Source organism: Notamacropus eugenii, chromosome 3 (assembly GCF_028372415.1).
Source record: "Notamacropus eugenii isolate mMacEug1 chromosome 3, mMacEug1.pri_v2, whole genome shotgun sequence".
Taxonomy (NCBI): Eukaryota; Metazoa; Chordata; class Mammalia; order Diprotodontia; family Macropodidae; genus Notamacropus; species Notamacropus eugenii.
This window is the reverse complement of record NC_092874.1, coordinates 158,841,613-158,855,672: the sequence shown is the minus strand read 5'-3', so window position 1 is coordinate 158,855,672 and position 14,060 is coordinate 158,841,613. Positions and strand designations below refer to the sequence as shown.

The 14,060-nt window shown below is 36.1% G+C and overlaps 1 protein-coding gene across 1 annotated transcript in view; it reads left to right on the top strand.

The window, feature by feature from the left end:
- LOC140533469 (cadherin-related family member 3-like) overlaps positions 1–14,060 on the top strand; it is a 110,856-nt gene that overhangs the window by 53,872 nt on the left and 42,924 nt on the right. Inside the window, exon 11 of the mRNA XM_072653210.1 lies at positions 13,905–14,046. Within this exon, the coding sequence (XP_072509311.1) occupies positions 13,905–14,046 (142 nt within the window). The remainder of the gene's footprint in view (positions 1–13,904; positions 14,047–14,060) is intronic.

Below are 14,060 nucleotides of genomic sequence, written 5' to 3'. Positions count from 1 at the left end.
ACTATATGAACTTGAGCAAATAATATGAACTTCCTGAGCCTCAGTTCCCTCATTTGTAAAATAAGAATATTCTATTTGATTGTCTCTAAGGACCTTTCTAACTCTAAATTTATGATCCTAAAATTTGGGTTTCTGTGAAGATGGAGCTTCAGTAATGGGTAACAGATTATATGTGTAGTATTCACATTCAAGGACTGCTAAAAGGGCTTCCAGGCTCTTTCTCTACCTGCCATACTGCCTGAAATTCTGCTGATGTTAATACGGGTGAATATTTGCTCTGGGTTTACATTAAACTGGAAAAAAAAATTCTTGACTGAAAATTAGTAGATTAAGTTGTTAATGCCTTAATATGATTGGTTTTTCTTCTGGACAGGAAAGTTAGATCAAGGCACTAAAAGAATAGAAAATCTGATAGCTTAGAGAAGCGAGGGATAATTCTAAAGAATAAATCATTGTGCCTAAGGATAATAAGATTGGTTGGATGGCTCTGCATATCTAGAGGGAGGATGTCAAGAGAAGGGAAAACAGTGAAAGAAAAAGTTCATGATAGAATAATAAAGGCAAACAAATGGGAAAACAAATTGAAATAAATTTTTGTTGCTACTTCTATTACTACTAATAACAACAATAATAGTAGTTTAAAGTTCTCTACACTACTCTATATATCATATTTCACAACATGGCCTTGTAAAGAATTGTCAGTCACATCTACTTGGATTTTAACTGAATGTAGTATATATATGATCTTGCATCCAATTATTGAATGCATATAATGGTTATACCTTGTACCATTCCAGAATAAGTGACATAGACAGCTTTAAATTAACTTAATGTTAGGACACCTCAGCTCTCTGGGTCACTGTGACATCCTGCACATGCTACTTATTGAAGTTTCCTATTATGCGAGACATTCATTCAATCAGTCAACATTCAATTGAAAATAAATTCCATTACAAAATACTTCATATGTTTTGCTAGGTGAAACTACCTAGAGATATTATTACTATAAACAAAGAAAAGCTAGCTAAGTAAGTGCTAATTTCAACAACTTGAAGCAAACCAATCAATAGGATCTTTATTTATTTAACTTCTAACATTCATTTTCACAAAATTTTGGGTTCCAAATTTTCTCCCCATTTCTCCCCTCCCCCCACCCCAAAACGCTGAGCATTCTAATTGCCCCTATCACCAGTCTGCCCTCTCTTCTAACATCCCTCCCTTCCTTTGTCCCCATCTTCTCTTTTGTCTTGTAGGGCCAGATAACTTTCTGTACCCCATTACCTGTATTTCTTATTTTCTAGTAGCAAGAATAATACTCAACAGTTGTTCCTAAAACTTTCACTTCCAACTTCTCTTCATCCCTCCCTCTCCACCCATTCCCTTTGGGAAGGCAAGCAGTTCAATATAGGCCATATCTGTGTAGGTTTGCAAATGACTTCCATAATAGCCATGTGTAAGACTGACTATATTTCCCTCCATCCTATCCAGCCCCCCATTGCTTCTATTCTATCTTTGGATCCTCTCCCTCCCCAAGAGTGTTGACTTCAAATTGTTCCCTCCTCCCACTGCCCTCCCTTCCATCTTCCCCCCAACCCTGCTTATCCACTTCTCCCCCACTATCCTATATTGTGAGATAGGTTTTCATATCAAAATGAGTGTGCATTTTATTCCTTCCTTTAGTTGAAGGTGATGAGAGTAAGCTTCATGTTTTTCTCTCACCTCCCTTCTTTTTCCCTCCACTGAAAAGTCCTTTGCTTGCCTCCTTTATGAGAGATAATTTCCCCCTTCCGTTTCTCCTTTTCTCCTCCCAATGTATTTCTCTTTCACCACTTAATTTCATTTTTTAAAGATATGATCCCATCATATTCAGTTCACTCTGTGCTGTGTGTGTGTGTGTGTGTGTGTGTGTGTGTAATCCCATCAACTACCCAGATACTGAAAAGTTTCAAGAGTTACCAATATTGTTTTTCCATGTAGGAATGTAAACAGTTCAACTTTAGTAAGTCCCTTATGACTTCTCTTTGCTGTTTACCTTTTCATGCTTCTCTTGATTCTTGTGTTTGAAAGTCATATTTTCTTTTCAACTCTGGTCTTTTTATCAAGAATGCTTGAAAGTCCTCTATTTCATTGAAAGACAATTTTTTCTCCTGAAGTATTATACTCAGTTTTGCTGGGTAGGTGATTCTTGGTTTTAGTCCTAGCTCCTTTGACTTCTGGAATATCCTATTCCATGCCCTTCGATCCCTTAATGTAGAAGCTGCTAGATCTTGTGTTATCCTGATTGTATTTCCACAATACTTGAATCGTTTCTTTCTAGCTGCTTGCAATATTTTCTTCTTGACCAGAGAACTCTGGAATTTTGCCACAATGTTCCTAGGAGTTTTTCTTTTTTGGATCTCTTTCCGTTGGTGATCAGTGGATTCTTTCAATATTTGTTTTTCCCTCTGGTCCTAGAATATCAGGGCAGTTTTCCTTGATAATTTCATGAAAGATGATGTCTAGGCTCTTTTTTTGATCATGGCTTTCAGGTAGTTCCATAATTTTTAAATTGTCTCTCCTGGATCTATTTTCCAGGTCAGTTGTTTTTCCAATGAGATATTTCACATTATCTTCCATTTTTTCATTCTTTTGGTTTTGTTTTGTGATTTCTTGGTTTCTCATAAAGTCATTAGCCTCCATCTGTTCCATTCTAATTTTTAAAGAGCTATTGTCTTCAGTGAACTTTTGGACCTCCTTTTCCATTTGACTAATTCTGCTTTTGAAAGCATTCTTCTCCTCATTGGCTTTTTGAACCTCTTTTGCCAATTGAGTTAGCCTATTTTTTAAGGTGTTATTTTCTTCAGCATTTTTTTGGGTCTCCTTTAGCAAGGTGTTGACCTGCTTTTCATGCTTTTCTTGCATCTTTCTCATTTCTCTTTCCAGTTTTTCCTCCACCTCTCTTACTTGATTTTCAAAATCCTTTTTGAGCCCTTCTATGGCCTGAGCCCATTGAATATTTATTTTGGATGTTTGGGATACAGAAGCCTTGACTTCTACGTCTTTCCCGGATGGTAAGCATTGTTCTTCCTCATTGTTCACCAAGAAAGTAACCTTCTGTGGTCTTATTTTTTTCCCCCTTTTTGGGCATTTTCCCAACCAGTTACTTGACTTTTGGGTCCTTTGTCAAGAGTAGGGAATACTCTGGGAATCTGTAAGATCTCAGTTCCTCCAACGTGGCACTATCAAGCATGCACTAGTCTGGACACACAGAGAGATTTTTATTCCCAGAATCTTAGCAGTTACCTCTCCACACCCACCTGTCCTCCAGTTCCCAAGTCAGCACTGGGGGCTGATTTTCAGATAAGCTGTATGGGCAGGGCTGCCATTCAGTGTAAGACAAAGACCAGCTCTCCCAGGGCCTCCACCCAGGGCTGAGGTAAAATTCAGCTCTTCAGTGCCCCCAGCGGTTTTTATGCTCCAACAATGGGGCGGTTTATGGGCTGCTGTGCAGCCTCTGTGGCTGCTGCCTGCTGCTAGAGCTGTGGGAAGGCCCTTCTCCCTTCCTGGCCAGCTGATAAACCCCCGTCACTGACCTTCGGCGCCTGTGGGTTGAGGGATCTGAGGACCTGCTGCTGTAACTGGAGATTCTGCCCCCGTGGTGTCCTCCTCCCAGAGTCTTGTTGTGCCACACTGCATGACCAAGGCTGGGCTGGGCTCTTCTGGTGCAACCAGCGTTTCTGTGGGCCTTTCAGGTCACCATGGGCTGGAAATCTCTTCCACTCTGTTGTTCTCCACTTCTGCTTCTCTAGAATTTGTTGAGAGTCCCTCTCTACAGATATTTTGTGGGCTGTGTGGGGAGACTCTGTGTAAGTGGGTCTTTCTAGACTGCCATCTTGGCTCTGCTGAAAGCTGTGAATTCTTCCGGTCAATAGGATCTTAAAAGAAACAGTTTATCTTAATTAATCTTCTTCAGGTATCAAAAGTCAGACATCTTTTTAATTCCTTGATGAGCAAAGCCAGGCACAGAGTCACCTTGCCCATGGAATAAATATCTCTCAACTCACTGAATCTTTGAATTGAAAGGGAATTGTCAGATAATTTAATTCAGTCTCTCCCCTGATTTTTATAGATTCTAGAATTGATATTTATAGAGGTTAAATTTTATGTGTCCGTGCAAGTTAAATCTTATAGTATATATGGTAAAGGATTTTCCTAGTTCAGGGAATACTGTGGGAAATTACATTTTGAAGGTAAACAATTATTTTGTGATGTAAATAATCATATTCTCCCTTAGATATATTCAAAATTTCAGATATCAGTTTTGCATAAAGCTGAGGACAGAAAGATAAGGAATATAACACATTCACATCTAATAATTTTTCATCTATTGAATTTTAAAAATCCTGAATGTGCCAGCACATTATCTACATTTTATTCTGCCTATTTTTGACATAGAGGATTTAAAATTTAATTTGAAAAAACATTGGTTTTTAGCTCTGAAATTCTTTGACTACACATAAATCCTATGCAGGCAGAATTAATTTATATCAATCATTCACCTGGTCATTTTGTTAAGCAAAGTATATAACCCTAAGAACATTTTTATATAACTTTAAATAGTGAAAATGCAAAATTCCTATCATAATTTAGAAGTAAAAAACATACTTCTCATATTAGTCAGAGAACTGCTTTATTCCTAGATACCTATGAGTTTCTCATGCAAAGTAATTTCTTAGTGCGACTGTAGAGTGAATAATTCAATGTTGTATATCTTAGGATTTGACATAATTAAGTAAATTTTACCCTATATTAGAATCTGTTAAAGAAGGGATCTTGCCTCCAATAAAAAAAGAGGGTTGTTTTATCAAGCACATTAGTATGAAACTATTTATAGATGTCTACATAGTTGAAGTTATTGATGGTTCTTGTTATCACCGTATCATTAATATCAATCCACCTAAAGATGAATAAAAATGTCTTCCTAAGATGCAAAAGGAAAATTATTGGAGAGTTGTAAGTAGTTGTATAAACTTTAAGATAGTTCTTAATTAAGCATTAAACAAGATAAGCATTTGAAATTTTTTAATATATTATCTAAAGTTAATCCAGACTCAATGCATTTCTCTTAAATTGGGAACAGGTTTAAAAAAAAACAACAGATTCCAAACACTTTGGCTACCTCTACTATTCAACGTTTGTTCTAATGCACTTAATGGACATCTGCTCTAAAGCACACAGCTATTGCTAACATCTTTTCTTTACCCTGTAGTACTCATGTTTTGTGGCTGCTTATGAAAGAGGAGTCGGGGAAGGGGGGCGAAAGGGGCAAGGAGGAGTCCTTGAACAGAATAGGCAATAAATAGGACTTCTTTGACCATAGGTACTTCAACTAGATGAGCATTTTGGCTTTGAGAATGTGTGAACAGTTAAAAGTTTGGCATATCTCTCTCTTACAGCCTTTGGAAAGACCAAATTTCTGTAAATCAATGGTTATCGTTTTAATGCTATTTATTAGGAACATTGAGAGAAATGAATGTGCTGCATTACCCAGTAATTGGAGATTCAGTGAACCAGGGTAATAATGGTCCTTTGCCAAAATTTACCTGGCATGAGGCCCTGGAATATTATATTAAATCCCAGGCAACAAAAACAACACCACAGAAATAAGGAACTGATGATTCAAGGTTGGCAGGATCGCCTTGGCCTCAGTGTAAAGACACAGCTCTGATAGACCGTTCCATAAGAATGCTGTACAACTGAGCATTTCTATCCCTCCAGACTGCACCTGGAGTTCTATAGCTATAATGAAGATGTCAAAAGAGAAGGTGACAAGGTACGACTTTGATGATGAGTGGAAAGAGACAAACTGGAAAGTTTTATGGTGCCTGATAGTTCTGAAGGATTTTATATGCATCACCTCACTTTATGCTTACTAATACCCAGTCAGGTAGGTTTGAGAGGCAGCATGGTGCACCAAAAGGGATGCTGAATTTGGAGTTTCAGTACTTGCATTCAAATTCTACTGCTGCTATTTTGCTGCTTACATGACCATGGGCAGCTCAATCATTCTGCTCCTTCTGATCATCCATTAACTCATCTGTAAAATTAGAGGATTGGGATAAATAATTTCTGAAGTTCCTCCTAGCTTTAGATCTATAATGTTAAGCTTTGCATTAGAATTTCTCCTCTGAAACTTACTAACTACATAAGCAAGATCAAGTCGTTTAACATCTCTAAATTTCATTTTTGCCATTTGTATTTAAGTGGAGAGGATAAATATCTATGCCATTCTGGCAACTAAAGTTCAGTCCTTTATGTCAGCCAAATCCACAAAACCAAAAACTTGAAGAACCAAATAAAAGGATTGTGTTGCACATCTCATTCACTGGAAATGGGAAAAGAAATGCTTCAAGCAGAGAGCAGGCAGACAGAAGAATTAAGATGGCAAAATGAGTAACAAAAGAATCTCTCCTTGTCTGACTTTCCCTTACCTATACTACCACAGTACAATAGATCACTGAGGCAAGAATCAGTTCATGGTCCATGACAGTGACAAGACCCTAAGCCACCAACCTTCAGGATATCCCATTTTGGAGTCTTCACTTGATGACAAAGCAAACTCAGTTCATGAAATGAGAATCAGATTTGAACTGTGCTGCACTTTTTGTTTGTTTTGCTCTGCATATGAAGTAGTAGAAGCTTTGGAGACTAAGCAAATTGAATTATGTATTTTCTAGAAATCCTGGGTTTCAAGAAGCTTATGTCCTTTCTTGGCAAGGCCATTGTCTCACTGAGGTTGTGGAGGCACAGAAGAATGTCAGTGTTTTATTGGACATTATTTTACTGTTATTACACATGTCTTACTTTTATCAATTCTATGCTGAGTAAAACGTAGTATATAGTATCCAAGCATGCCTGGCCATTTTGTGTGAGAAACTAATTCCCTTATACCTAAGTCATATGGCTGAATATGCAGCAAATTTAAGAAAATGTTGGGTTCTGTGGTTGTCATGTAAAAACAGATTCTGACTGGTTAAATCCACATGCGTTAGATAGTGAATCTGAACAAAGAGGTTAAGAATGGGTTTTCCAATCTCTCAGACTATAGTGAGCTAGCTACCTCTTCAGAACTTCCAGTCGGTATGCCTGCCAGCTCTGCTCTTTCCTGCTAAGTGGCATTCCATGCCACCTAGTGATGAAATGTAAAATTGTGATCATAAAGCCTACAGTTTATCTGCTTTATAGTAATTTTGTAGGGAATTAAATGACATGATATAGGTAGAGTAGTTGGCAAACCTCAAAAAAAATCTATATTAATGTCAACTATTATCATTTAGAAGATTGAAAACTGGTCTATTTTTAGAGTACTTGATAGTTATGAAGAACTATATATATGTGTATACATATATTGATGTAGATATATATCAATCTATATCTATCTATCATCTCTGTCTCTCTGTCTCTGTCTCTGTCTCTGTCTCTGTCTCTGTCTCTCTCTCTCTCTGTCATCTCTCTACCTTATTTGATGCTCATAAATAACCTGCAAGGCAGGTTTGCTGCAGTAGAAAGATATCTTCCCAGCCACTCAGGCTCATAATCTAAGTGACTTCCTCTCCTCCTCATTATCTCTTTTCCCTTCTTTCCACCTATATCCAATATGTTTCCAAGTTTCATCTTTGTAACATATTTCAGATATGCTCTCTCCTCTGACACTGTCATTATTCTGGTGCATGCCAATAGCACCTAATATTTGAATTATTGCAATAGTCTGCTGGTGAGTCTGTCTGCCTTAAGGCTATTCCCTACTCCAACCCATTTTCCATTCAGCCATGAAAGTGATTTTCCTAAAACACTGATTGGTCCATGTCACCCCTCTATTCATTAAAACTCCAATAAGTCTCTGTTATTTGCAAGATGAAATCCCAAATCCTGTAAGTCAATAGACTTATGATCTTTTCAATGCGTATATTCCTACTCTCAATACACATTGAAAGTGAGTTATGCCTTCACATTCTGTGACTTGCCCTTTTCCTTCTACAGATCTTTAAGCAGAGGAACCATTCAGAATACTAAAGGCTTTCCTTTCTGTACTGTTAGTATCTTGGGCATCAGTGAAACATCCTGACCATTCATTTTTCCATATTTTCACTATGTTTATCTCACCTCCCTTTCTGATTATGTTCTTCTTCACTAATATCCCTTGTTGCACTTGAATGTAAGTCAGAATTGGAAATGTTTTACCATTTCCTTATTTCATTTCCATGTCCTTTCCATTGTTACTTAAGTAATTAATTCCTTTATATAGAATCATAAATGGACCCAAAATAAAATGAAATATGCTCTATAGCAAGCTTAATACCGAAGGTCAAATTGTTTTTTTTTTTAATAAGGAAGGAATTAAAATAGATAGATGAATATAGCTCTAAAGTAAACTCTCAAGATAGAACACTGTTCATAGTTATTTGGAGTTGAGGAATTCTGACTAACCGACTTTAAACATTTGTCCATTTTGGAATTCCTCAGCCACCAGAGGATATTAAATCCTCAGTTTTATTTTGAGTCACATAATTCTTAGGAATTTGAATGTAGAAGCCCTCAGGTCAACTCCTCAGCCACATGTAATTGGGAAATATTGTATCTATAACTTATTCCAGTTCATGAGGTTACCTTGATAATATTGTCCAGTTTACTGATGATAGATTGAAATCATATGAAAGTTAGCACAATATTAATGATTTTAGAGGAGAAATGTTTGTCTTTAATATGGAACATAAAGGATTATGAATATTTTTTCTGTCCATAATTAGTTAACTCAGTCATTCAGGACTTTGCTCTCTATTTTCAAAACTTCTGAGTAATTTTATTACTTTTTTCCTGCACTATGATATTCAGACTTTTAAAAATATCATTGTTTATTTTTTGGAGGGGATATCTATTGTCCCTTAATTATTTTTTCACTTCCTGTCTTTAAGATAAATCTCTTTGACTTGTTCAGAATTCATGTTCTTCCAGATTTGTTGTCTTTCAATTCTCTTTAGCCAAATGTTCTTCTACTTCTGTATTTTTTAGTTCCACATCAATCATTCTTTTTTTTTTAGACCTGCTATAATTTTTAGAACTTTTCCATCATATATTCTACTTATCTACTCTATTGTTGTATTTATTTCCATCTAGAACTCTCTGATGTCCAATCTAATTTCCATAGAAATATAAATTTTTAAAGTTTGAAAAGTCTCTCCTATTGGTTTTATTGCTCTACCTTCCCAACTAGGCCACCAGAAGCCATGCCCAGTAGCCAATCCACTTGGATCTACACTCCCTGGTACCATACTGCTTCATTTTATCCTAGCTATTCTCCTATTTTTCCCTAACATCCTCTCCTTATTCTCTGTCTTAGAGAACTGTAAAAAAATGTAATTACCATTTTCTATGGAAAAAAGTGTGTCCGTAGAATATGCTATTTTTATTCAGCATTTCAGGGATTTCCCATAATTCCCTTCCCTAGACATCATAGCCCTGTGTGTGCTGTCTTTCACTTTAGAATGTAAGTTTCTTGAGGTCAGGGACTGTCTTTCTTTTGTATTTGCAACCCTGTGCTTAATATAGTACTTAATACAGTATACAATTAGTGTTTAATATCTTTCCTTCTCTTCCTCTTTCTCCCTCCATCTATCTTCCCATAGTTCTCCAGAACTGTGATTGCATTAGTTCAGGGATCTTAGAACATGAACAGTCTCTCTACTAATGCAAATGGACACTTTTTGAAATTCACTTCATTTCAAAGTACATGTATGTACATATGTGTTATATTAATTATATTATACTATATTATATTAATTATATTATATTATGTCACATTATGTTAGGTCATATTATATTATATCATATATTACATTGCTATATTATATCATATTGTATCATTTCATATCATATTATATTACATATAGTCTACTAGGTGCAAGGCACAGTACTATGATTTGGGGATATAGAAATACAGAAGGAAATAATATGGTCTCAATACTTGTATTCCACTAACATGTACTAGGATAAGTAAATAGAAACTATATAAAGAGTAAATACATTGGGAAGCAGGGGAGGGAAGGTAGAGGAAAGTACTAACACATGGGAAGAAAAAGAAAGGGCTCTTGCAGGAACTGGTACTTAAGAGTTTCCCAGAGGAGGAGGTAAGGAGGGAGAACATCATAGGCAAGGAAAATAGACCATGCTGAAGCCAAAAGGCTTTAGTTGTAATGTTACATAGTGGGAGAATAAGTAAGTCTGCTTGGCTGGAGTTTTGCTTGAATGAGGTGAAGTAATGTGAAATCAGTCTAGAGAGGTTGTAACCAGATTGTGAAGAATTTTAAATGCCAAGCAGAGGATGACATACGATGTAGGGTAAACACACCCTGTGAATGGATACCCAGATAATGTGTGTCATTGAGTGAGGTTCATTCTAGATGTATCATTGAGATGCTGGACCATGCCATTAGTTATTTGTACATAAGCAGGGAGTGTTAGATCTCACAAATCCGTGACACCTTAATTTAGGGAAAAGGGGGATTCTCTATTTCTTGGGCTTTAGTTAGCAAAAGGTGGTCATGCTATTATAGTATGGCTTTCACAAATATAGTCAGAGAATAGTTCTATTAGTAAATATCGTGAGCATATTTATTACCATTACAGTCAGCAAAAAAAAACCAACCGAACCTAAAAAAAGATGCTGTGAGCTTCAAATTGCCTTCTGAGAGCCTTTGATCTTTGATAAATTGAATCACTGTATTTGATAAGATAATTGCAGATGGAAGAAAGCAGAAAAAAATATGTTGAATTAGTTGCTTAATGTAGCTAGACAGTTCTATTGTTTAAAGCCATAACCAGGTACTATGTCCTCTACAAAGATTCTCCTTCCTGAATGTCTCGTTCCTCGTTCTTTGATCTCTTCTGTTCAGTTCTCTTCTTTCATAGTCAAGCGTATATCTAAATATTACAATTATATTTTGGCAACAAGTTTAATTTTTTTTGAGCAAAGTGGTTGATTTTTTTTTCTGGGTTTCCTGTGTCCCAATTACTAGAAGAAAAATGGACTGCAAGTCTTTTTGGTGTTGTCACAGATTTCAGCATCTGTGTTGATGACCATCTACTCCCTCTAAACTCACAGGGTTAGGTCTTATTTCCTTTTATTTTTAATTTAGCTAAAAAAGTATTTATTAAATGCCTGCTATTTTAGAGTATTTCCCCAATTGTTTGGGCTAAAAAAAAAAACCTTGTTCTCAAGAAGCTTTCAATCACCAAGGGAATAAAGTGCACAAACTGATACAATGCAAGTTAAAATACAGCAAATCAACAGGAGAGATTAAAGTGAGACAGGCACGCAGGAGAATGTTTGTAGCGGGAGTAGTACCTGGTTGTGGCTTTGAATTTCAGTAGGTTATAATGTGAAGGGCAAAGTGAGGGTTATCTATGCTAGTCATGAGAGAAGGCCCACACGAATCCATAATGTTTATAGAGGCAAGAGAGGCAGTTGTAAGACCAGAGAGCTGCTAGGAGGTCCCATTTTGCTGTGATACAAAATATTTGTAGTTTAGTACTGTGAAAACAGGTTGCATTTTGATTGTAGGATGACTTGAATGCTTGGCCAAGGAATTTTTATATGACATTTTAGGTAATAGAAGGCAAGGAATGTTTTTAAGCAGATGAATGACTTGGTCAGATCTTTGAATTGTGAAGAATACTTTGGCAGTTCTGTGAATGTTGGATTATAGATGAGAGTGATAGGAAACAATGAAGATCAATTAAGAGGCTAACCCAGTGGTCTAAATAGTGCAGATGCAAAATAGGTGGTAATTAGGGAAAGGAATTGGGGGGTTTAAGAGAAGACAATATTTAATAGCTGCTGTGTGGAGTATGAGACCACAGCCCAGTAGGAGGTAGATAAAAAGTAATTTGTAGAAGAGTTAGGAGCACAGTTGTTTGATTTCCTCTACTCACTACAAGAGAAGTAAAATACATCAGAAAAAACTCTGGATTTAAAACTTGGTCTTTGATCTACTATTTACTGTCTTGTACTATTGGACAAATCATGTAGGCCTCTATTTCCTTATCTGTAAAAAGAGAGTGTTGGGTTAGATGACTTTCCAACTGGAAATCTATGATTATACATTTGATGATGTGGATTGCCAAGGGCTAGGGAATAACAGGGTTGAATTATGAAAAGACAAGGAGTGTTAGAATGGTAGATGTAGAAGGACAAAAGAATGTGGTTAGATAAGGGAATTTCAGCATGTTAGATAGAGAAGAGTTTCAACTTGATGATTAGTACTTGTGAATGGCCAAGCTACAATGGAGATGTAAGTCATAGGAGTTGAGCATCTTGAGAAACTGAGAGCTCAGTATACCAAAGGTTTCATCAATATAGATTCTGTTAATATGGGTATGGACATATTTGCCATTCCTAGGATGATGGCAGAGGTGGGAAAACATAAAAGATTCTGAGGAAGGTGATGAAAAGTCCCTAAGAAAGGTATGAAAGTATTCTGGAAGCCAGTAAATGGCAAGTGCCAGGATTTGGAGAAATTTTAGAATGATGGTCATAAGTCAAAGTTTAGGAAATGATGAGGGTGGTGGTAAGGTTTGAGAGGAAGGGGTATGCAGTCTCTTCCTGTGCTGGAGATCTTGACATTAGGAGTGGCCAGTATTGAAAAAAATGTAAAGTATAGGGTATCCTCTGAGATGAGTCATTAAGTTGATGCTAGGAAATGGAAGCAACCTAAGATGAAGAGATAAAGGTTGAATAAAAAAGATCCTGAAGAGTTTTAAGGAGTCTAAATACTGTGGAAGGGTAGATAAGATCTGAGATGAGGTCTATGTAGAAAGAGAGGTATCAAAGGGTATAAAGAACAGCGCTTTGGGAGATAAGCTCAAATGATTTGGTAGGCAAATGGTTGTTGAATTAATCAACCTTAAGTTTATCTAAAAGGCAATGTAATAGAGACTTCAAATATGTTTTCTTCATGATTTAAATAGATTTGATTGCAACTAGAAATGATCTTAGGCTTTGGTGGAATACTGAATCAGTTTTGACAACAAATGGAGACTTGTTCTCTATTTGGCATAAAAGTCATAATGAAGAACATAACTACCATTTTTTAAAATTGCAGAACAAATTTATTCAGATTAATATGTGTGTTAACAAATTTTATTTTATTATGAAAAGAGCATGACATTTAACCTCTAAGAACCTCCATTGTCTCATGAGGCAAAAAGTAGTAGTTGAATAATGACACCTCCTCCTGGAATTCCTAGCTGCCTTGGATATTCAACTCAAGTGCTTCCTTACACACCAGGCCTTTCCTTATCCCCTCACCCAGTTCCCATTGACCTCTTCTTCACCTTCAAATTACTTTGTATTTACCTATTTATGTAGATGATGTTGTTCCTCAGTGGAACTTAAGCTCTTTGAGGTTGAGAATTATTTCATTTATTTTCTTTGTATCCTGAATACTTAGCACATAGTAGGTATTTAATAAAAAAATGTATTTTCTCAAATTGATTACTCACTTGCTGCAAAGGCAGAGTACCTAACTTACAGATATGTTACATGGAAAAATTCATGTAAAGATGGGGTTCTTGCAGCATGGATCTCTTAATCAGTCTGGTGCAGTCTGTAGATCCTTTCTCATAATAATATTTTTAAATACATAAAATAAATAGGATTATAAAGAAAACAAATAATATTTAAATAAAGATGAAAAGTTGTTCCCATACAATTTCATGGACCCCAAATTTAAAACTTCTGATGTATAGTACTTTTAGAGAATGGAAAACTGTAAATAATGTATTAGCATATAGACCCTAATTCATATCTATCCAATAAACATGTTTAGAAGATCCATCCTCCATAATAAACCCATTTGCTTGTGTTATAGAATGTAAATGATGAACGTCCTATCTGTAACCCACCACATTTGGAAAAGATTATTTATCCTCCAACTAAGATACCCTTCCTTCAACTGAATTGCTCTGACAAAGATTCTCCTCACAGAGAACTCACCTATTCAATCATAAGAGGTGAGACTAAGAAG